The sequence below is a fragment of the Vitis vinifera genome, chromosome 10 (assembly GCF_030704535.1).
Source record: "Vitis vinifera cultivar Pinot Noir 40024 chromosome 10, ASM3070453v1".
In the NCBI taxonomy this organism is placed as follows: Eukaryota; Viridiplantae; Streptophyta; class Magnoliopsida; order Vitales; family Vitaceae; genus Vitis; species Vitis vinifera.
This window is the reverse complement of record NC_081814.1, coordinates 16,266,041-16,288,917: the sequence shown is the minus strand read 5'-3', so window position 1 is coordinate 16,288,917 and position 22,877 is coordinate 16,266,041. Positions and strand designations below refer to the sequence as shown.

The following is a 22,877-nucleotide window of genomic DNA, read 5'->3' as shown; positions in this document are numbered from 1 at the left end:
AACATCGTAACTAAGAATATATAGTAGCTATGAACGCCAAGATATAAAGAGATGGTGGCTCTGAACGCCATAACTAAGAAGAGATGGTGGCTCTGAATGCCAAAACTGAGAAGATATAGTGGCTCTGAATGCCAAACTATGAACATGACTCTCAACGCCAAATTGGAAAAAGATGGTGGCTCTGAACGCCAAACTGTGATGGGATAGTGACTCTGAACGCCAAATTGGAGATGCGGCTCTAAATACCAAACTGAAAACATGGCTCTAAACGTCAAACTGAGAATATATGGCGGCTCTGAACGCCGAACTGAGAACTGACATCCCTAAATGTCAAATTGAGAAGGACGACTCTGAACGTCGTATCTGAGAAGCGATGATGGCTTTGAATGTCGAGCTGTAAGGAAATGGTGGCTCTGAATGCCAAAACTGAGAACTAACATCTCTGAATGTCAAACTAAGAAGGGCGACTTTGAACGTTGTAACTGAGAAGCAATGATGGCTCTGAACGCCGAGTTATAAGGAAATGGTGGCTCTGAACTCCATAACTAAGAAGATATGATGGCTCTGAACGCCTAACTGAAAAGAGAAGGTGGCTCTGAATTTCATACTATGAACCACGACTCTGAATGCCAAACTGAAAAGAACAACTATGAACGTCATAACTGAGAAAATATGGCAGCTCTAAACATCGTAACTAAGAAATGATGGTGGCTCTGAACGCCCAAACTAAGAAGAAATAGTTCTGAAAGTCATAACTGAAAAAATATGGCGGCTCTGAATACCGATCTACGAGGAAATGATGAGGGGGGAAATATGCCCTAGTGTAGCATGCCGCCACAACTCTCAATCCACTAGAAGGGTTTGAAAGAGGCTCCTTGAGTCTCAAAAGATGTTCTGCTAGCAAGTCGAAATGGTCAAATAGATTATAAATATGGCCTCACATCCCATATGACTAAATTGCAAGGCCTGACGAAGTGCCACATTAAGTCGAACGTCTCTAACTCAAAATGTTATGCTGGAGGAATCCATCATCATCTCAAATGAATGATCCACTGGGGGGTCTCAAGAGGATAGTCTGTTGGGGTAACTACCACGACCTCAACATAACAATCTATAGAAGAGTCATGGATAGTGGGACAACTAAAACTCGAAGGTTGTGCTCCTCTAGAAGCTCATCTCGGCCAAAATCATTGAAACTGTGACCAGTAATGCAAAGAAATATCTTTCGTCCGAGTAATGAAGATTGTAACAAGTCTATGAGAAAACAATCATCTCCGCAGCTAAAAAAAAGAAATATGCCCCAGTATAGCAACTAGTGTATCTGGTCTATCTTGATGACTTGAGAATAGCTCAATGGGGACGTGTAAGAGACCTGACATGCACTCCATCGAAATGATGATGTGGGAGTCTATGCACTTAAGATAACTCCATCTAAGAATCATGACAATATCATAAAATATGAGCCTGACTAAATGACTCAAGAAAGGCTTCATTGGAGAATTAGGACAAAATGAAAGCAAACCATCGGCCCGGCGTGCATCTCGTGACTGGGGATGATCATGCAAATCAATGAAGATCTACAAATCTCAACTAAAACTGAAATATGCCCCAGTATGACATCGAATGTGTGATAGTTCGGAAAACCAGATGATATCAAATCATCCATCATCTAATGTGCAATCCTAGTCATCCATGTCCATAACTGAATCGGACCCACAGATCAAAAGGAGTACCCCAGAATGAGAAACATGATGACAACCAAATACCGAAAAATGGGGGTTTGACTGGATGACTCCAGAGAGGCTCCACTGGGGGATCATGATAAGATAATAAACAAGTCATCATCTCAACATGTATCTTGTAGGTGGGGATGATCATGCAACTCCATGAAGATCTGTAAATCTCAATCAAAACGGAAATATGCCCCAGTATGGAATCAGATGTATAATAAGTTGAAAATCGGACAACATCAAACCATGCATCATCAAATGTGTGATCTCTATCACCCAAATCCATAGCTGAATCAAACCCAAACATCCAGGAGATGTCTCTTGGAAGAAGAAGCATGATGATATCTAAATGCCAAAAAGTGTGAGCCTGACTTAATGGCCCAAGAGAGACTCCGCTAGGGGATCATGATAAGATAACAATAGACTATCAACTCGACATGCATCTTGTGAGTGGTGAGGATCATGTGACTCCATGAAGATCTGTAAATCTCAATCAAAACGGAAATATGCCCCAGTATGGCATAGATGTATAGTAGATCGGAAAATCGGATAACCTCAAATCATCCATCATCAAATGTGTAATCCCAATAATCCAAATCCACAACTAAATCAGGTTCGAACATCAAAAAGGCGTCTCTTAGAAGAAGAAGCATGAGGACATCTAAATATCAAAAGTGTGGGCCTGACTGAATGGCCCAAGAAAGGCTCCACTAGGAGATCATGATAAGATAACAAACAGGTCATTGTCTTGGTTTGTATCTTGTAAGTGGAAATGATCATGCAATTCCATGAAGATCTACAAATCTCAACTGAAAGGGAAATATGCCCCAGTGTGGCATCAGATGTATGGTAGATCGGAAAATCGGACAACCTTAAATCATCCATCATCAAATGTGCAATCCCGGTCATCCATATCCACAACTGAATCGGGTCCAAACATCAAAGAGGCATCTCCCAAAAGAAGAAGCATGATGATATCTAAATATCAACCAAATCTCAAATACTTGTCCAAATAGGGGTTGTCGAAGACGACATCTGATCCCATGGCCTCAGGGTGGTCTTAAGACACGGGACATAACATAAGCTAGGATGATAAGGTAATAGAAATGAAGGGAAACTAGGCCCAAATACCTAATGATGAAAAACTCATGCCCTCATGTATAAAATGCAACATGCATAGAAAAGCTCGTGAGCCATGGACCTGGGGGTGCCCAATGTGAATATAATATCAATAATGAGACGATGAAGCAAACAGAACTGGCAATGAGATATGCAAGAATGATGCAAGGGAAATATCAAACCTGGAATAAGTCAATGTAAGAAAAGAACAAAGGAGTGAAGCGAATGGGATGAATCACAAGCAATGACGAGGATGATAGCGAAACAATGAATATTAGAAGAAAAGTGATGATCAACTCAAATCAAACATGAAGTGAAGTCACATCAATAATGAATGCAATGATGGAAGGGACAATGACCTAGAGTCCCTAGGAGAAGGTCACTCATCTCACTCTCAAAGAAATATGGCAAAGTGAATACAAAAAAAAAAAAAAAAAAAAAAGATCTCAAAAAGCTCACATACGAACTCTTAACAACAAACATACTCGATAAAATGACCATCAGATATCAATATGTGTGCTCAATGATGGAGAATACTATGCACATACACACATGTGCTTTTTTTTTCTTTTTTTTTTATCAGTTTTTTTATTACATATATACAAACGTACATACCCTGAACATAAACAAATGAACCCCAAAGATGATATCAATAATGGATAGACACACTCTCAAGTGTTAAGGTAACAAAAACTGTCTCTGACGAGATAACCTTCTCAAACTAAGGATCTCTAAATCAGTGTCTGTGGGATAGATAGTGAAAATGATGTGACTATCCTCCATGTAATGAACTGAGGAGGATCATCACTCAGGGTGGAGAGAATATAAAGCAAAACAAGCAGTAGATAGAATAAAGAAGAAGAAATGAAGAACACAACCAATGAGATACAATGGAATGCAGTAGTGTGATGGTAGGAAAAATAATGAGAGAAAGATGCACCCGTAGGCCCAAGGCTCATGAAACTCCTAAATGAAGCATGTATACACGAAAGAGCCCCTATCCAGGTGTAGAAATGTAAGCAATGCAATAAGAAAGAAAGGTTATGTTGCACATGCGAGGCTCAATGGGCTAGTGATGGTTTGTATGTCAAAATGGGGATAACAAGGTATATGACTAACCAAAATGATGGCCACCCATCTTGCGACCATGGTCTCAAACATAATACTTTTTCAGTTGATCTACGTTAGTTGGCTCCGAGAATCGGTTTCCATCTAGATCCATCAACCATGCAACGCCCTCTGGGATCAGCTCTCTAATGAAATAAGGTCCGCTCCAATTGGATATGAACTTCCCTCTAGGATCTCTAATCAATTCCCTAATGACCCTCAAGATCATCCCAAGCTGCTAAACCGTCAAATACCCTCAACTGTCTGATACACTGCTTAATACGATCCATGCATGCGTGAGTATCCTCAAGGATTGTGATCTGTAGTATAACGAGTGGAACAACCTCAAGCTAACCATGTAGCATGAAAGGCGAGGTCTATGGCACTGATGGTCCAAAAGGTGGGGATGAGTGTATACCCTGATGACTGTTAGGCTTCTAACTGAGACTATTTATGATCTCTTGAACAGAAGCCATAGTGGCTGTGAGCTGATCAATCGTGATGGCCTGCGAATCCATATCTGTCTGATCGATGATGCAAAACGGTCTATCGTCAACTCTAACTCAAGATGGCAAACTCAAACTAAGACGAAAAGAAAATCCTATAAAGCATAGGGAAACAAGATAAGGCACGATGGGAGAAAAGCATAGAAGAGATGCTAGACTAAACTAGAAGGAACAAGCAACACAATGCAGAAGAGTGGTCTAACTGAAACTCAAACTCGCACTGATCTCTAAGCACTCTCTACTGGACATCAAAATAGGGAGTATTGGATCTGAACGGTAACTAAAGAGGCTCTGAAGGCCGTCAGATGCACCCACGTGTACAAGAGGAAATCCTGATCGAATGATCTAAGGCTCAACCTATAAGGTCAAGGTAGCTCTAAAAAGAATAGAAGTGGACTTTAAAGGATCCCTAGTAGAAGCGATCGTACCATCCGGCAGTACACAACCCTTTGTACGCCTCCGAAGAGACAAGACACTTCCATGCAAAGTGGTCATCACCTCCACACATGCACTACCTCGACATCTCAAAGGGTTTCCTATGGTGAAAGCTCCCGCAACTCTCAACACTCAGTAATTGACTAAAGTGCAGAGTGAGTGGTGTGGGTGCATCCGAAAATCTTATGAAAGTTTGATTTTTAAAACATTGGTGAAATGAATTTGAAATAAAATATAAAAATAATTTATTGACTTTAAATCAAAAAAATTTCTTTTTATATTTGGTTGTACTATGAAAAATAAAAAATAAAAAATATTAATATTAGTTAAAAAAAAATTAGGTATTTTCAAATTATTTACTCTTATATACAAGAGTTAAATAAATAGAATGAGTTTAAAATAATATATAAAAATAATTTATTAACTTTAATTTATTTCAATTTTTCTTTTCTTCTATTTTTTTTTTTCTTCTTTCTTTTATTTCTATTTTCTTTCTTTTACATTTTCTCTCCATTTTTCCAACAATCAAACATATTATTAGGAAAATGGAAATATTTATATCATATGGGTTGTTTCTGGAGACCATACTTTTATTATTATTACTATTATTATTATTATTTCAAATCATCCCATTTGATTACCTTTGACTCTTAAAAATGAAATTAATAAATAATAATCACCTGTGTGCCTCTGTAGGTGAAAATACCATAGCATCAAGACGTGGCGATATTTCATTTGATAATAGCGGGATTGCAACAGATGAAAAGAACAACGCCGCATGAGATGAGCCCAACCCAAATGAGAAGAGTGCGTTGAGCTCTCAAGTCTGGCCTGTAAGAAGCAGAGAAAGAAAGCTCCAACTATTCTTCAATGGGTTCCGATCCCGAAAAGCTCATCATCAAAGCCGATAAGTTGTTAGTGTCTTTCTCTCCATGCATTTCGTAGATTCCCACTCCGTTTGGTTTCCGAGAAAGCAATGAAAAAGAAAACAACACGAAATTTTGAATCTTATGGTTCTCTTTTATTTTGGTTTTTAGGGAACTTAAATTAGCTGCTTCTCCAATTCAATATTTTTGAGAAATCTGAAGATTCAATATTTTGATTTCTTTCCTTTTCCTTTATTTCTCTGCTAAATGGAGAATTAGCATATGAAGATTTAATTCTTCTTTGTTTACTTGGAGTTTCTTGTGAGCTTTTGCCTATTTGTACTTATATAATCCGATATGGAGTACTTCAAAATTTTGAAACATGTGAATTTTTAGTTGTAAGAATGATGGCTTATTTTAGGGAAAAAGTCTGATGATTTAGATCATTGATAATCACTACCAACGTTATAGATCATATTATTGCGTATGTTAGCAGATATTCAATGTATTAAAAAGATCTGGATTTTGTAATTTTTTAGATAATTAAATTCAACCAAATTATTGATTTCTGTCAATAAGAGAGAGTAAGCAAATAAGATGTAGATCTTTTGATACGCAGTTGATATACAAAATATGTAGTGTAGATGATGAATCATAATGTTGGGTGTTCATGTTAATTGCCTCAAGTTATTGGCAATATTTAATAACTCTGATAAGTTACCACTTATGTGCAATTTGTATAAATTTAAGAAATGTTATGAGTTTGGAAAGTACATGCCTATGCGACCTGTAACTTTGACAGCATTGTGCTCTAAATTTGTGGATTCAGTTATAACATTTGATTATCATTTGGACTTTAAGAAGTGAAGGAATGATACTCTAGGTTTGGGATGCAATGGACAGGTTGGCTTAACCTAACTTGACAAAATTTCGGTGGGATGGGATAATCCTTTTTAGTACTTGTGTTGGCCTTGGGTTGAGTTCTTTCAACCCAAACTTAATTAGGGTTGAATTTGGGCAAATTGAGACTAACATGAATCCAATTTAATATTTTTTAACAATACTTATAATTTATATTATTTGATATACTAATATTCATTTTACATATTTTCATTTAATTTTAAAGAAAAATGTCAAATTTTAAATATATAATGTGATATTTCATTTTACTAGAAATAAAACTAAACTTATGTATAATTCTTCTTGTTGTTTTGAACGTTGTCTCAATTATTATATAAATTTTGGCATAAGAGAAAAAAGTTGAAAAGAACATTACGGGTCGATTCAAACCAACCCAACCCAAATTTTTTTCATATAACTCGATCAACCTAGTCCTAACCCAAGCTTGGAAAAATAAGGCTGGATTGAGTTTGGGTTGAAAATCTTGGTTAGAAGTTGGATTGGGTTGGGTTCTAACTAAATGTTCCTTATTTTGGGTTAGCCCATATAAGCCCAAACTAGACCTAACCTATTGAGGTGCAACCTATTCTAGGGTTCTTGGATATATAACCTATATATGCTTGTGAATGAGTATAGTTTTCACTTTGAAGCAGTACAAACTTGCATGTTCATGTTCATTAAGTGATCTTCTTATCTCAAATGTATTGTTTGTATTAGCAATTTTTAATTTGGTTTCTAATTTTCATGTTTTAGTAACAATTTTTTTTTATGCAATTAAAAAGTTTTATGATATCAATATTTTATGAATATTTTTTAAGATATTACCATTTTGATTGTTCTGCATGACCACTAATGCCAAATACCTCTTGATTAACAAGTTCCTATTAGTTACATAAAATGAAATTACATCCACCTTTTGAGAGCCAAAAATCAGATGGAAAAAAATCTTTAGCATTGTTTGCACTTCATGAGTACTGGAATTTTTTTTTAAAAGAAAATGATCATACTTATATCTTTCTTAGAAATGTTGACCAAATGAAAGATAACAACTAACAAGAGCATCAACTGCCCATAATTATGGATTTTTTTTTTTTTTAATTATATGTGATTGTATTGAAATATATCCTAAATTAAGATAGAGCTGAAAGATAAATGCAAAACATGCAATGTTTATTCTTCAAAAGGCAATTGACCATGTTGTAATATGCATGTATCATTTATTTTCTGTTCTTCATGAAGAAGAGGAAACTCCTTATATATCCAAAGATTACATACATTATACATGTCAAATGTGTCACCCCTGTGTTTTCTTTTTCTTTTTTTTTCCTCTTTCTTTTGATGAAGTATTGATTACTTCTGCTTCCATTCTTTTAGAACGAAACTCAGTCTTACAAGGTGGAGTGCTGATTGGAGGGGTGCCACTCTCCTGTATGAGCAGGCCGGTGGGTGATTTTTCTCTGCTCTAGTAGATTTAATTTTTACATCTTATAATATAGTAGCAAATATTAAGCAATATAATGATTACTGAAACCTGAAAAGAAATTGAAAGAAGATTGGTCATGATGGGCTTCATGTGGATTTTTCTTAAACCTCTGCTTTTTCTGTTGTAGCTGTTGGGTTTAGGCTTGCCAAAGATTATGAGAAAGCAAAAGTAGCATTTGAGAAAGCTTCAAAAGGACAAGAGATGCTTTCTTCGTATCCTCATCTTTGACTGATGTTAATCTCGTTATCTGGATTTATTTGTTAGTTTGTTGTCCTTTACTAGCTTACCAGGCAATGGGATGCTGCTAAGCATATGGAGTCTGCTGCAGCTCTAGCAAAGGAACTAAATAACTGGGGTGAAGTTGCTGATTTTTATAGACGGGCATCAGAGTTATACACTGAATGTGGTAGATCACAACCTGCATCAGATGCTCTGGCAAAGGGTGCTCGGTATGCACATGGTTTATATTTTTATTATCGTAACTTACTTCATTCCTTAGTGGTTCTGTAGATTTACTATTTTCTATAGAAGCTTAGTCACATAGCACTCATTGATTCTGAACACCTCTGTGTTCACACGGTGAAACATTAAGAGAGTATTTTTCATTCTGCATGAATCTAGATTTCTCTATTTGATTTCTTTTTCAAATTTTTTTCCTGTATAATTCTGACAGTGTAATGGGGCATCATGCACAGTTCCACTTAGAGAACAGATCAGACACTCTTAATGACCCAAATATGGGATGATTCGTTTGTATGTTCAAAATATATGAAAAGTACAAGGAACCACTCAATTTCCACGGAGCATAATAAACATGCCATGGGAGTTTGACAATATAGCTTCTTGATACCCCCATTTTTTGGTTGCTTTCTTAGTACCCTTCTTTTTCCTTGATCAGCTTTGATTACCTTCCTCATTGTTTAGTTGTCTGGAGAACAATAGAAGTGATTTGTTTATTTGTTTTATTCTTTTAGTGCTCTGGAAGATGCTGCCCCTGATGAAGCTATACAACTCTACACAGATGCTTGCACTATACTTGAAGAGGATGGCAAAGAACATATGGCATTTGATCTGTATCGTGCTGCTACAAGTGTTTATATAAAGCTGGAGAAGTAAGGAATTTCCTTTTTTCTTACAACTGTGATACTCTGTAGATGTACTTGTTAAGGTCTCAGGTTAACTTTCCGTCTATGTGATTGAGATGAATGTGAATCCTCATGAATTATTATTTATCTGTTTCTTCTGTAAATGAGCTTTATGAAATTTATAATACTAATAAATAGTTTGTGGCCTCATTTAGTTTTTTATATGCAAATCTTATTTGGTGCACTCTGGGAATAGAACCTAACATGTCTATATGTAAAACAGAAACTCCAAACTAGAGTTGACTTCATGGTCTTGTTGGTTACCAAAAGCTTTTAATATTTAATCCTTTGCACTCTACACTGGGTCAACCAAGTCAAGAGACTATGGTTGTTGCAACTGACACATGAATCGGCCATCAAATGGTTCCTTGGACGGTCCAGTTCTGTTAGCCATGCTTGTTAATGTCATATCTGTGCTAGTGAAATACATCAGCACCACCATCAAATGTTGATTAAATCCTTAGCTTACATGTAGATCTATGTTAATCTGTGAGATTTTTATTTGTATGCCTTTGGTTGAACCTTTTAATAGTTTGGAAGTTTTAAGTGGTTTCATGCTTTCATTGCTTGCAGATATGCAGATGCTGCAACCTTTCTACTGAGGTGGGGCCTAGCAGCTGATAAGTGCAAAGCTACCCATAGCCAGTTCAAGGTGTGAAAGTTATCATTTTGGTATTCTATCCTTTATAGCTCTATGCAATCTGTTTAATCATGAGTATCTATTGGAAGTTCAACTTTCATTTTTGTTTTCTCTTGTTGCCAAAGGAGTATATTGCATTATGTAAACTCTTCCTATAATCCTCCCAGTAACCATGTCTCACTAGTTAGAAAAGGGGGGAATTCGCATTGTTTAATTTCTTCCCCTTAATTTCCTTTTCTAATCTCAATTAAAGTTTAGTGAAATTTTTATAAAAAAAAACATTGAAGTTCCAAATGCAATAAAATAATCATAAAATTGCATAAAATAATTATAAAAATGGTAAAGTTCCACATGCAAAAGTTGTCATTGGGAGCCTAGCCAAACCTAGGACATATCCTTTAGATTGGTTGCCCCAAAATTAATGAAATAAAACCTTGAGATATTGGACACCAATGTTTGATAAGCAAACTTAACAGAAAAGTAAAGAGGAAAATAAAATGAGAGGTTTCTCATATTAAAGAGAATGAAAAAAGCCATAGGCAATAATGCAAATTTATACTTCAGGAGCCAAAAGGATCTCCTTCTTGGAAGCCAGGAGTTAAGACACCTCCAAAAAAGTCATTTAGAGTGGCTGCTCATCTAAACTATCTACTTTGTAGTTGCAACATGGGGCTGAAACATAGGAAACTCCACGTAACTTGATAAATCAATAGCTTCTTCAGAACTTTGTTTGAACCACTTGAGAACATTAGGAGTGATTGAAATGAAACCATGAAAGCTGATTCTTTAGGCTCCCCACAATCTGCATGTGTAGTATCTCTCATGGCATACCCCTTTGAGAAGACAAGAACTGCAATGCAATGCAGTCTCTCAGGATACCACATACTCCTGCTTCAATTGGATTCCTAATGCAGCACCACTTGCAGTAGAACTCCATCATGTTTTAAGATGGGGACAATGAAAGGCTAACAATTCAGAAGCATTATGGGGTTGGGGGTGGATCTATCCACAATTTGCCAATCTCTTTGAATGCTTGTGGGTTAGCACTTTCCCATTGTAGAAATAAATAAGAAAATTGAAGGATTGATTACCTTAGAGAAAATTTCTCTTGCTGCAGTATTCTCTGCTGTGAAGTTTTCTCCATCCTCCCCATACTGATATATTTTATTTTTTTCCCTGCCTTGTTGGATACATAATATAGGCATCAAATGCCAACCCCTTACTTTTGTCTATAACTATATTATATATCAACTTTTTGGAGGTAACCATGTTAGGCTCTCCTCCTATCATGACAGGCACAGACACTATATGTGTCTTCTTACATAGATTTCAACTGTTTGGTTGCATAACTCAAATCATAATGCCATCTCTGTACATGATTTAAAGTACAATTTTATCAGGAATTGAAGGCTTTCCTATCTGGCCAACTTTCTATTGTAATATTCTAATAGTGATCAGAATCAATCAGTTTATGTTTATGCAACACTGACAAGGACCCAAGTTGTTTAGTTTGTCACTGATTACAAACAGCCTTTCAGTGAGCTCTTTTGTTGTTTTGCAGCAATAACTGGAATCCAATATGAGTCTTAAAGATTTATTGCTAACTGCATAAATGCGTTTGATGTTAAGATCTCATTTTCCCCTATTAAGGAACAAAGAAGAAAAAGATAATATTTGTTTATTTTTCACTTTGCTTTCTTGTTTTTTATGTTCAGGATTTTGCAGAATGAAAATTTTCCAAACTTATCTTGGTTGTATTCAGGCATATCTTAGTGCTATTGTCGTGTACCTCTATGCCCATGACTTCAAGGAAGCGGAGAAGTGCTACAATGATTGTTCTCAGTAAGTTGAAAATTTTCAAAAGTAAATTGTACGTCATTACATATTGAATTGTTTTTGGCTCTCATAATTAACTACATGCAAACATTTTAAATTAAAACACCCCAACAAGTTTGAACTCTCGCTAAGTTATTTTTCCTTCTGGATCTGAGGGTATCAGCCGTTAGGTAATGCTTCTATATGATTTTCTGAAATGCATGACCCTTGAGATTTGAATTAGTACTCTTCCAGTTTCCAGCAGTTTCTCCAAAGCTCCTCAATGGGGGAATCCTCTTTAGCAATCAGCTCCTTTTCTTTCATGCAATTTTGGCTTCCTGCTATCTTTTCTTAGTGCCCTTGTCAATGACCAGGATAAAATTTAATGAGCAAAAGACTTAGTTCAGAATTTGGGGATATAATACTCAAATCTTGCTTTACTCTTTTACAAACACAATGAAATGTGTGCTTTTTTAGATTTCTCTTTCGAATTTTCGTTTCTATACCTTTGTATGCTGGTGACCATACAGCTGGTGAATTTCATGGCATATGCTTCTCAGGTATCTCCTTGCATGAGACTTGTGTCAAATTGGCTGACATTTCTTGACATGTGCTCAAATGCTCTCATGGGGTGGCATTCCTGATGGAGTTCAGAAGGGTTAGATCTGAATATGCTAATAAGCTCAGAGCCTCAGTGATAGGAAACTTGAACATAATTCCAAATTGTCAATTCTGACATTACTGAATTCAATTCTCTAGTTTGGGATTGGGTTTCCATTAGTTTTCAAGGGATCCAAAGGTTTGCTTTGATGTTTATGAGTGCCACATCCATGGTACCTAGGATTGCCCCATTGATTGACTTGGCAACTGTTGACTTTGATTTGGTCAACAACAGGGGGGAAGAATTGTAGTCGTCCTATTCCAAGTTGTGAGCACAAGCATGACTCATGTTTGCACTGCCTTAGTCATAGATTTACAATATGAATGAGGCTTGCTGCTGTAGGTTGCCAAGGCCTGTGATGCTTATTAGAATATTTAAGGATAAGAGAAAAGAGAGGGAGTTTTATTAAGAGCATATTACTTTTTATTTTGGGTGATTCCTAATTGTGTTTTTTTCTTTTCACTTGAGATATCTTGGTAGATAATTGTAGCGGTTGAATAAGGTGAAGAATTTGTTGTCAATTTTTTCATTTTCTTTTTAAAGGAAGAAGAGAGAAGAAAAATGGGCTTTTATGAGGATATTTTGGGATAGCAAAAAGAATTATAGAAAAACATAAGTGAGTTACCATTGTGAAGTTGTCAAATTGAAATTTATATCAATATAATTTTACCAAATTCTAAAATAATGATTTCATGAGTAGTTTAAAATAGACACAATAATGTAAAATTGAAAAGATAAAGCTTCGTTTGGATACTCTTTATTTTTTTGTTTTAAAAATAAAAGCTTCTACATAAAAAAATAGAAACTAGTATACAAAAGCCTAGACTTATGTTATGTCCTCAAAAAGTACTTTCAAAACTTTTAAAATTTGAAGTAGAAATTTAGTTTTAATATCTCAATTTGTTTAATCAATTTTTAGAAACCATTATATTTTCATTGTAATCCTTATAGAGTTCTTGTATTATATGTAGAAGTTACTATTGTTTTTTGTTTGTAAAAACAGGAAATAGGAAGTGTATCCAAACAAACACTAAATCATCTCAATCTTTCAGCTAATTTTGAATAATAAAATAGAATCAGTCAAAGATCAATGCCCCAAACTCAAATTATCTCAATAGTCAAAGATCAATATTATAAACTCTTTCCAACAATTTCTGTGTCAAATTTCTCAACTTTATTGCCTAATTTTACTGCACTAAGAACTACTTCAACTTTTATTATCTCATATCCAAGTACCTACACTTGTTAATGATATCCTCTTAAGTTGAGTCCTAGTATCTAAAGTTTGGAGATGTGAAGTATCAGACACCTAGAAATATAACATAATTCAAGGTTATAGGCTCTATAACATGCTAATCTCAGAAATTTTCATTAGTTCTAGGCCACAGCTGAATTTGTTTGCACAGTCCAAATTTCAATACGAGGTTAATCTAAGGTTAGACCATTTTATAGACTAGTTGGATTCCTCTCAATTACAAAAACTAGGCTACAAGGTTAGATTAGATATTGTTCACACTTGGGGCAAACACAAGGAAAAGAAAAATCAGAACAAAGGCCCCTAATACCCCTAACACCTGCTGAACAAACAACTTGAAGTAAACCAAGTTGGAAACCCTAATAAAGGAAGAAAATTCTTAACAAACTCTACAAAGGGGGAACCTCCTCTCTTAGCTAAACTATGATTCTCTTGATTTCCTAACTGTGCTTCCACATAAAAGAGTACACTCCCATAATTCCTAAAACCGCACCTGGCTCCGAGGAGGAGGGACGGAGGCGGACTTCTTCTATTGTCTCTTTCTTTTGGTATCTGTAGTGAGGGGCGACCGATCCATGACAGCCAGTAACAGACAGAAGACCTTCAGAAAGAGCAGCATTCCGTTATCGCCTAAGGCAATGAAATTGTAAAGTCCCTAGAGGAGCTTACGATCGAAGTTTTCCTATCTGTAATGGTAGGAGCATTAGTCAACCATATATGGCATCTGTCTTATCTTTCCCCCAAAGGGCTTGCAGATGAGGATCTTGGGGCATTAAAACAGGGGGGTGGGCATGTGAGCATCCATTTGAGGCAGTTTCACAGGCCTTGGGGATAGGGATATAGAGACTTTGAAGCAAGGCTTCGCCCCTATCTCTAAAGGGGCTTACTTCGAGTATTTATGACTCTGGTGGCAACACGTGACAGGCGAATGACATGATTCTCGAGGAGTTAGACGACGGCCATGTGATGATGCATCAAATAGATGCAAGGGTTGATGACTCAGTAGGACAACCCTAGGATGGTTGTCTACACTCAAGGGTAGGTGGGCTAGGGTTTTATTTTTAGGGTGTAAGGAGAGGAACAAGGAATAATTTTTATGGTAGAGAAAATTATAAGATAAGAAATAGAGAGAAAGAAGAAACAATGAAGAAAAGATGGAAAACCTTAGAGTCTCACTAAGGCCTTCTAGGAGTCTCACCTAGAAGAAAATCAATGGAGTCTCGCCATTGAGGGTTGCAACCTTGCAATGAAAGAAAGTATAATATTATTCATCAAATTCATCCCTTTGATTTACATTGATTAGCCTATTTATAGGCTTCTCTAAGAAATCCAAAGTCTACTAGGACTCTAATAACCTATTATGATTCTAATTCTAATTATAACATCCAAAGTCTACTAGGACTTTAATAACCTATTATGACTCAAATTCTAATTATATTATAACTCAACTAGCTAATCCTAATTAGACTCCAACAAATACCAATCTCAATTCAATTCTAATTAATATTAATCCTACTTAAAGTTTACTTAGGTCTTCCCTTTCTTCCTTGAATAAACTTTAAAAAGCTTTCCCCCATCAGTACCCCATTTCTTTTGGCGAGTCCATAATCCCAGATACTTCCATTCAATATGCATTCACAACTGTCTTTGACCTTAAGACACCCACAAGATAACAATAATTGAGCCCCTCCTACATTATGAATTCTCATTCCTATTAAGTCTACCTATTTAAGGCTTGCTAGAAGAACTAATATCTTTGTAGCCAAATCAATACTAAGTGGCTTAGAGAAAGCCTAAAGAATCTCGCCTCATGATCTCTTAATGAGCTTCAAATTATCCTACACTCCTCCCTTATTTCCAAGTATTCTCATAAAAATCTACTTTTTAGCAAATTCTTCTCTTTCTACAAATCAATCAACAATTTGATAAGAACCTATACCTCTCCACCCTTATTTCTAAGTATTCTCATAAAAATCTACTTTTTAGCAAATCCTTCGCTCTCTACAAATTAATCAACAATTTGATAAACACCTATACCTCTCCTCCCTTTTATCCCTTGATATTCTTTTAAAATGGTAACTATCTACTTAGGTAATTGAAAAAGGAAAAAATTTAAAATCAAATACTTGTAATTGAAACAAAATAAGTGCATTCGGCAATGATCCCAAATTTGCTCCACTGTCATTGCACATAAACAATGGTACTATGAATGAAGTTGAAGAGTTTACACATTGCAAGGCTTAAGCACCCATATGACAAATTATCCATCAAAGCAGATTACTATCAAGCTTAAGGCATCTTATTGGTGTAGTCGCTCACTAAGTACTATTAATGTGTTTCTTTTGAATGGATGAACAAATCATTCTTGAATTGTGGAAGCAATGCTAAAGGTGGAATTACCCAACTCTTTGGTAAAATACACCCCAAAAGTGTTTGGTAAGGGATAGTATCCTACAATTCATTCACCAATCTCCTTTTGTAGTGCAATCACTTCATATAATCTGTCCTAAGATTCCTTCCAAATTTTAGGGAAGAAATAAGCAACATTGCTGGGTATTCCTTCAAGACCTCCTTGGAGACCTCAACATAAAAGAACTACCTCTACTATGACTTAAAGCTATATAGAGATATACATAAGATGCATCTCCAAAAATGAACTGATTGACCATGGACAAATGAATTTTGGACATCCTTAGGAGATGACTTTCCAAGAACATTTGTGTGACTTCCTCAATGTACAGTTGGTATCCCACCCATTATTAGGCATCTTGTATTTACTTTTATACAGTACCATAAGAACTAATTCTGCCTAGGGAACGGCTATGATAAATTGCAATCTCGTCTTAGATTTAAGTGTGTGCATCATATTACCTAAGCAAATGGTCTCAACTCCATTCTTTTTAATTAAATGAACACTTCAACATCTTACTACAACCTCATCACTTTTGCATGGCTTGCTTCCTCCGTGTTAGTTATAACATCAACAATTATAGAGATCTACACAGTTATTGACATAATTTCATTTTCCTAAAAGAAAACCTCTTAAACAATGTTACCTTGTATTACATGGAATTGAATGCAGGTGTTGGTGTATTAATGCATGTCTAGGTTCTAATCATTCACATTCTCATATAATAGAATACAAGGATTCAACTAGTAAAGGGTATGGATATTGATGCAACATGTAAAAGGAAAGAAAAAGAAAGGAAGAGGGAGGCGGGGTTGGGGGCGGAAGACCAAACAGGGATCAAATGCAAAAGAAACAAATCCTTAATAAAAGCTTGAAAATTCTTATAAAAATCCACATTTTAGTAAATTCTCCTAGGTGTAACTATCTATGGAGGAATGAGATTTATAGCTTTATCATTTGAGGTTGACTTTGCTTTGCATTTTGTGGATTCCTAGAGGGAAAGAGGTCTATGGAAGTATGATGGATGGATCCAGAAAATTGTTAATGTTGCAAGTGAAATGAGATGGTCTTTCTTCCTTTTTTCTGTGTTGTTCACCAAGAAGTGGATCATTTAGCCAAGTGAAGGGCTGAACACTTGGTGTCCTTTGGCTGGACTGTTTACTCTCTCGATATGTGTTGTGTTCTTGGATCATAAATTGTTTTTGGTTTCCTTTATTAGATATGCAGTTTGTTTTGCTTTCTTTTATGGGTATATTAATTGTACTTATGAAGTTCAATCCAGTAAATTATCTTGTTTCTAACAAAAAAATCCCCAATATCCTTGTAAAAAATGAGGAAATTTATCTCTTCTTGTGTGACCATTTCTAGCAAGGATAATTAAAACAAAAAACAAAAAGAAATCAATTAAAAATCAAACGACTATAGCCAAAGTGAAATAAGTGCATTTGAAAAAGATCCCACCCACACCAGTGTCATTTTGTGCCAACATGGGTATGTGTGGTGAAGTTGAAGAATCTAGTTTCACAGATATTGCCCACTTTGCAATGCACCTTGTTGTTTTGTGAAACCTTAAAAAATATTACATTCTTGAGAAAGGTTCCAAACAAGAAATAAATTAACTTCAAAATTATTTTTAGTATGGAAGAAAGGGTTTTAGACATGCTTCTGACCATAGTAGTTTAAATTCTTTAAGCATGTTATAGGATATGAATATTGGCAAAGAACAATACTATTTACCCAAGATGGGCATGAATAGAGTAATATCCACCTGTATGTTTCAAACACTCTTCATATTACAATGGCCTTGATACTCACAAATTCATGGGAGTGGAACCCAATTTTGATTCAACTCTTGACTTGGCTGCTCTTCCTTGTTTTCTTTTTCTGTTTTCTTTTTTTCTTTTTTTCTTTTTGTGTTAAAAACATCTTCTTTTTTTTTTATGTTTTTAGAGGAAAATAAAAATAAAATAAAACTTACCTCTTTCTCTCTCACACACACACATATTTGTTTCTGGTTTCATAACCCTTCCAAAACCAAACAAAAGGGTGTGTTGTGCAAATAAATGGCAGCCTTTTTTATTGGGAAAGGGAGAGAACGAGAATGATTTTCATTTTTTGGGAATGGGTTGACTATTGTTGAGATTATATATATATATATATATATTACCCAAAGTAAAAAAAAAATTGTGGAGTACATCCTCCCAAAGTATATCTAGTAGGAAGTGATTTGTCCTACCTCCCTTCCCACTATCCTTTTCCTTATGAAAATTTTGTTTTCCCAAATATCTTTTTTTGGTTCTTAAAAATGTGGAGTAAGGGGGAAGAGAGAGAGTCCATTCCTAATGAGTTCCCAAACCTCTTTCTTCCTTCTCAAAAATGTGGAGTAGATTCACCCACAGACGCAGAGAGGAGGGAGGGAGTCCCTGTTCAGATTCATTCTCCCCAATATCTTAACTCATGCTTATTCTCTTTTCTGGTTATGTACTCTTTTAAGGGAATGTTTGGGAAAACTGAGATCCCTGTCATTCAAGGATTTAAAAGAACAAAGTGTTACTTAAGGTAAGTTTCTGAAAGCTGTAGAAAAATGGGTTAAATCCAGGGGAATTTGAAACCAAAAATAAGTGGGCTTCCACTCATTCTTGATATCTTGATCCATGTGGACTTGATCCAACCTATCTCATGCATTGTCAACCTGCCCTTAAAATGTTGTGAAATTATACTTTCAGCAGAATTCTCTTGAACGTTTCTTTTTAACTAAAGTAGCAGCTGGAGGACCAGTTGTGGGTTTTCTTTATTTCCATGGATGTCCATAAGACTATAATATCTACCTGAATTCATATTCTCTCTCTCTCTCTCTCTCCCTCTCTCTCACTCACTCACTCACTCACACACACACACATGTTTATATACCTGCAGTTTTATTCCCTAATCACAATGATTTCAGTTGTTAAATAATTTGATATAGGATTTAAAACCTAGATCTCACTTTTTCTCATGATTAAATTCATACAGTAAGTCATTTCCTAATCACATTACTTCAGTATTTTAATCATTTGATGTAAGATATAAAACGTAGATAAGAGGCAAATGTTAGAGAAAGCAAAAGCTCATTAGTCTTTTTGTATGATACTCGCTGCAAAACAATTCCATTTTCCACTATTCTATAAATCTCTGAAAACTAAACATGAAAAGGTATTAATAAAACCTAGTAATTATTTCCCTTCTGCCGTCAAATTTTTATCTAAAAGGGGATACATGGGAATTTAGATACTACTTTATGCTACTTTTTGCAGGATTGATGCTTTTCTGAGTAGTGATCAGGGTCGTTGTGCTAGTAAACTTCTTTCTGCTTATGCTGACGGTGACATTGAAGAAATCAAACGTGTGGCTCAGTCAAGCACTATTTCAAATCTTGACCATATGGTATGTCCTTTGGTCCATTTGTACCACATTAACTCTTGGGAAATGCAGAATTTTATGTTTAATACAATGATGATCTGATTTTTAATGTGCCACATTGTAAACACATGGATAGGGTTTCCCTCGATGAACCTAAGCCACAGAAATTGAGTTATCAGATACAAACATGACTGGATCAATAGGTGTAGTACACCTTGTGCAATGGAATTGTTGAATTTGAATCACGACTAACTAAAATGATAATAAGTGATGGATCTGAAACCATGTATTTATTATATTTGGAGTCAGAGAGGAGAAATAACATGAGAAGATATCTTTCATGTGACACATTAATCTGTTGGATGGATTTGAGGTGATCCTCTATTATAAAGCAACTGCCTCCTACTCATCAATCTCATTTGTTGGTCTTTTGTCTCAAATTCTTGACCTTTTCAAAATTTGATCTACGTCTTTACAATTACAATATTTTCTTTTCTTCTTTTGAACATGTTGAATCCATATTCAATAGGTTCCACATCAGTGTTTTGCATGCTAGACCTAACCTTTTTATTCCATTTCCCCTGCTTTGAATTAAAGAGACCACTACTCTTCTATTCAGATTGAAGCCCCCTTGTGCTTCAACTTTATTTGCAGAATCTGGCAGTTTGTCCTACATAACTGATTATTTTGATTTTAGTGGGGGGTAGGGGCAGTAGAACAAAATGCAGTTTGACTTTGGAATTCAAATTCTTAATGAGCTCCCAGTCATCTCCTCTGCTTAGTCGCAGTTCTTACCAATGTGAAATTGAATTAACTGATTGTTGGAATTTTCCAAATGTGCAACTCCTTTTTTCTTAAATCAGCTTTGAGGTTTTGGAATCTCTTCTGCCTTCTAATTTTATGGTGACCCACTTGTAATTTCTCCCATTGTTGTCTTCTATGTAATGGTAGTAAACAGGAGTTTCAATTTACTTGACTGCAGATCATCAGGCTTGCAAGGAAACTACCGACAGGGGATGTAAGTGCAATGAAGGCTAATGCAGGCAACGAACAAGAAGAGCCACTGGATGAGGATGACCTCACTTAGTTTCTCCTCTCAATCCTTTTCCCAGATATGTGGATATCAATATGTTTGGCTATTGCTACTTGCTAAAGTTGTTTCATTCTATATACATACATGCCCTGGGTCATTGTTCAGTTTACTCATGAATACAAAGGTGATTGTTTTATAGATAAAACTTCAACTTCAACAGAACAACCTCTAAGTTTTGGCTGATGGATACCAGAACAACCTTCTCAGTTGCCATGGGCCATTGGCCAAATAAAAAATAAATACATAAAAGAAAAAGGAAAACTTCCTCCCAAATGGAAGCTTAACGGGTTTGCTTTTCACTCTGCAGTTTGAGCTGTTGTGGCTCTGTTTTCGGCTTACAAGAGAACACAACCTTAGCATAATGTGTATTTTTATTGGCTGTCTTATCATCCAAACAAAGCCTTACCTGCAAACTGTTCATGCCCATTAGGGTTTCAGGGTCTACAGAAGTGGTTTCCAACTTAAGGTTTTCCCACGAGATGGTAAATAAATAGTGCTCTACAACGAAGACACTTAGGAAGCCCAACCCATGCTAAAGTTTTCACTTTGTAAGATCCAATGAGAGTGTGCAATATCTTTCTCGGAAATGCATTGCATTTAAATCTCTTGCAATTTTACATGTGTTGGACATTCATGCGTGCATGCAGACAAAATTAAATAGATCAAGTATAATTAGAGGTGTGAATAGACTCTAGTTAGTTTTAGGTTGAATGACAGGCTTCGGAGCATAAATACGCAAAAAACTATTTGATTATTGTCTAGTTCAAAGACAAAATCAATCAATTTCATGGTTTACCCCTTTTAATAACCTTAGTTTTTCTTCAACACATATTTTATATGTTAATATCTTTAAAAAAAGGTCCTGACAATGGCCAGAGCATGCTGAAATGTGAGTGAGCTATGTACTCTACACGGAGAAGTTGGCCTTTTGGTTTTCTTCTTGGCTGTATATCGATCATCATTTGGTTTTTCATCAATTGGTGGTGCTACTAGTCTTATTCAAGCTCATAGGCAGTTTGCAAAGGAATGAGAGAAAAAGTTGATGACAAAGCAATGATTTCTTGGGCATCTACAACATGATGTTAATGACTATTGTCCACGCGTTCGTATCTTGATTAATTTTCATCATATTTAGTTGTGATTTATACCACAGCAAAAAATTAGTGTTTTTGTGGCTATTCTTTCATCACGGACAATGCGAGACCATGGCCATAGTTCTTATATGTAACTTTCAAATCAATGTTTTTTGTCACGATTTTGGAAAAACCATGAGTGGATTGGATTGTGGGAAGGATTTTGGTCACAATTTGTGTAGACTGGGACTATATCTTTGTTGAGGGCCATTGGTCAAGGTTTTGGAACTACTATGGGCTATGACAACAATATCTGACTTTGGGTCATGGTTTTTGGACCAGACGTGAATGAAAGTAACATCCATTTATAAATTTATTATCATTTTGACTATTAACTTTTGGTCACCATATGTATAAAAGTATGACTATATGGCTGCGGAGAATGCTTGTGATCACAAGCTTTACAACAATTGTCACTAAAGCTATTACATTCAATTCAGGTTTTGGTCATATATGTCTACAAATCGTGCCCATATTGCTTTTGGGAGGTTTTCAGCCACTTTGTTTATGATCAAAAGGAGTAGATTGAAATATTTCCTATAATTTTAGCTTTGAATTTTGGCCATACTTTGTTTAAGACCAGTAAGTAATATAGATGTAAATCCTATATTACTTGGTTATAAAAATCGTATATATCAACTTTATTATCGTGCATATAAAATTTTTTTATAATATATCATCATTCTCAAGTCAATGAGAAAGAAAGTAAGAAACAAAAGCATGATTGTCACTAGTTTTTCTCCTAAAAAAGTCTCATATTTCCTTAAGAAAGATAGTGCCTCTTAAAGGGCATCTTCCATTTACACAACAACTAAAGCCAAGACCAAAAGAAAGTGTCCAAACATCACAAGTATTTGAGATAAAGACATGTATGTACTATTGGGATACTCTTGAATCATAAGTGCATGCCTTCTAGCGACCTAAGGATACCATATCTAGTCATAATGAAAGATGAAAAACAAAAAAGTATATCTGATGTTCAAAAATTTTACTTTTGATTGAATTGTTCCTAGATCAAATTCCACTTGATGAAGAAGGTCTCAACCACCTTGAGATCTTCCACTCAATCACTCTTTCTTTGAGCATTGACACTTGTATAGAGTGGCTACATAATTTTCTTAAAAGAGAAAGATGAGGCTCTTTAGAAGAAAATAGTCAAGTGTGCCTAACCCTAAACCCC

The 22,877-nt window shown here is 35.5% G+C and overlaps 1 protein-coding gene across 1 annotated transcript; it reads left to right on the top strand.

Moving 5' to 3' along the window:
• Positions 1–5,672: 5,672 nt before the first annotated feature.
• LOC100257968 (gamma-soluble NSF attachment protein) lies at positions 5,673–20,709 on the top strand. Its single transcript, XM_002276249.4, has 9 exons — positions 5,673–5,811; positions 8,038–8,105; positions 8,274–8,358; positions 8,437–8,595; positions 9,121–9,258; positions 9,865–9,943; positions 11,694–11,773; positions 19,366–19,495; positions 20,454–20,709. The coding sequence occupies exons 1-9, from the start codon at positions 5,768–5,770 to the stop codon at positions 20,556–20,558; spliced, it is 888 nt and encodes a 295-aa protein (XP_002276285.1). The 5' UTR covers positions 5,673–5,767; the 3' UTR covers positions 20,559–20,709.
• Positions 20,710–22,877: the final 2,168 nt, after the last annotated feature.

Excerpts from the sequence above, each read along its gene's own strand:
- LOC100257968 (XM_002276249.4), top strand. The coding sequence starts at position 5,768 with ATGGGTTCCGATCCCGAAAAGCTCATCATCAAAGCCGATAAGTT. Across the intron at positions 8,359-8,436 it reads GGACAAGAGATGCTTTCTTC|GCAATGGGATGCTGCTAAGC; the intron begins GTATCCTCATCT and ends CTAGCTTACCAG. Across the intron at positions 9,944-11,693 it reads CTACCCATAGCCAGTTCAAG|GCATATCTTAGTGCTATTGT; the intron begins GTGTGAAAGTTA and ends GGTTGTATTCAG.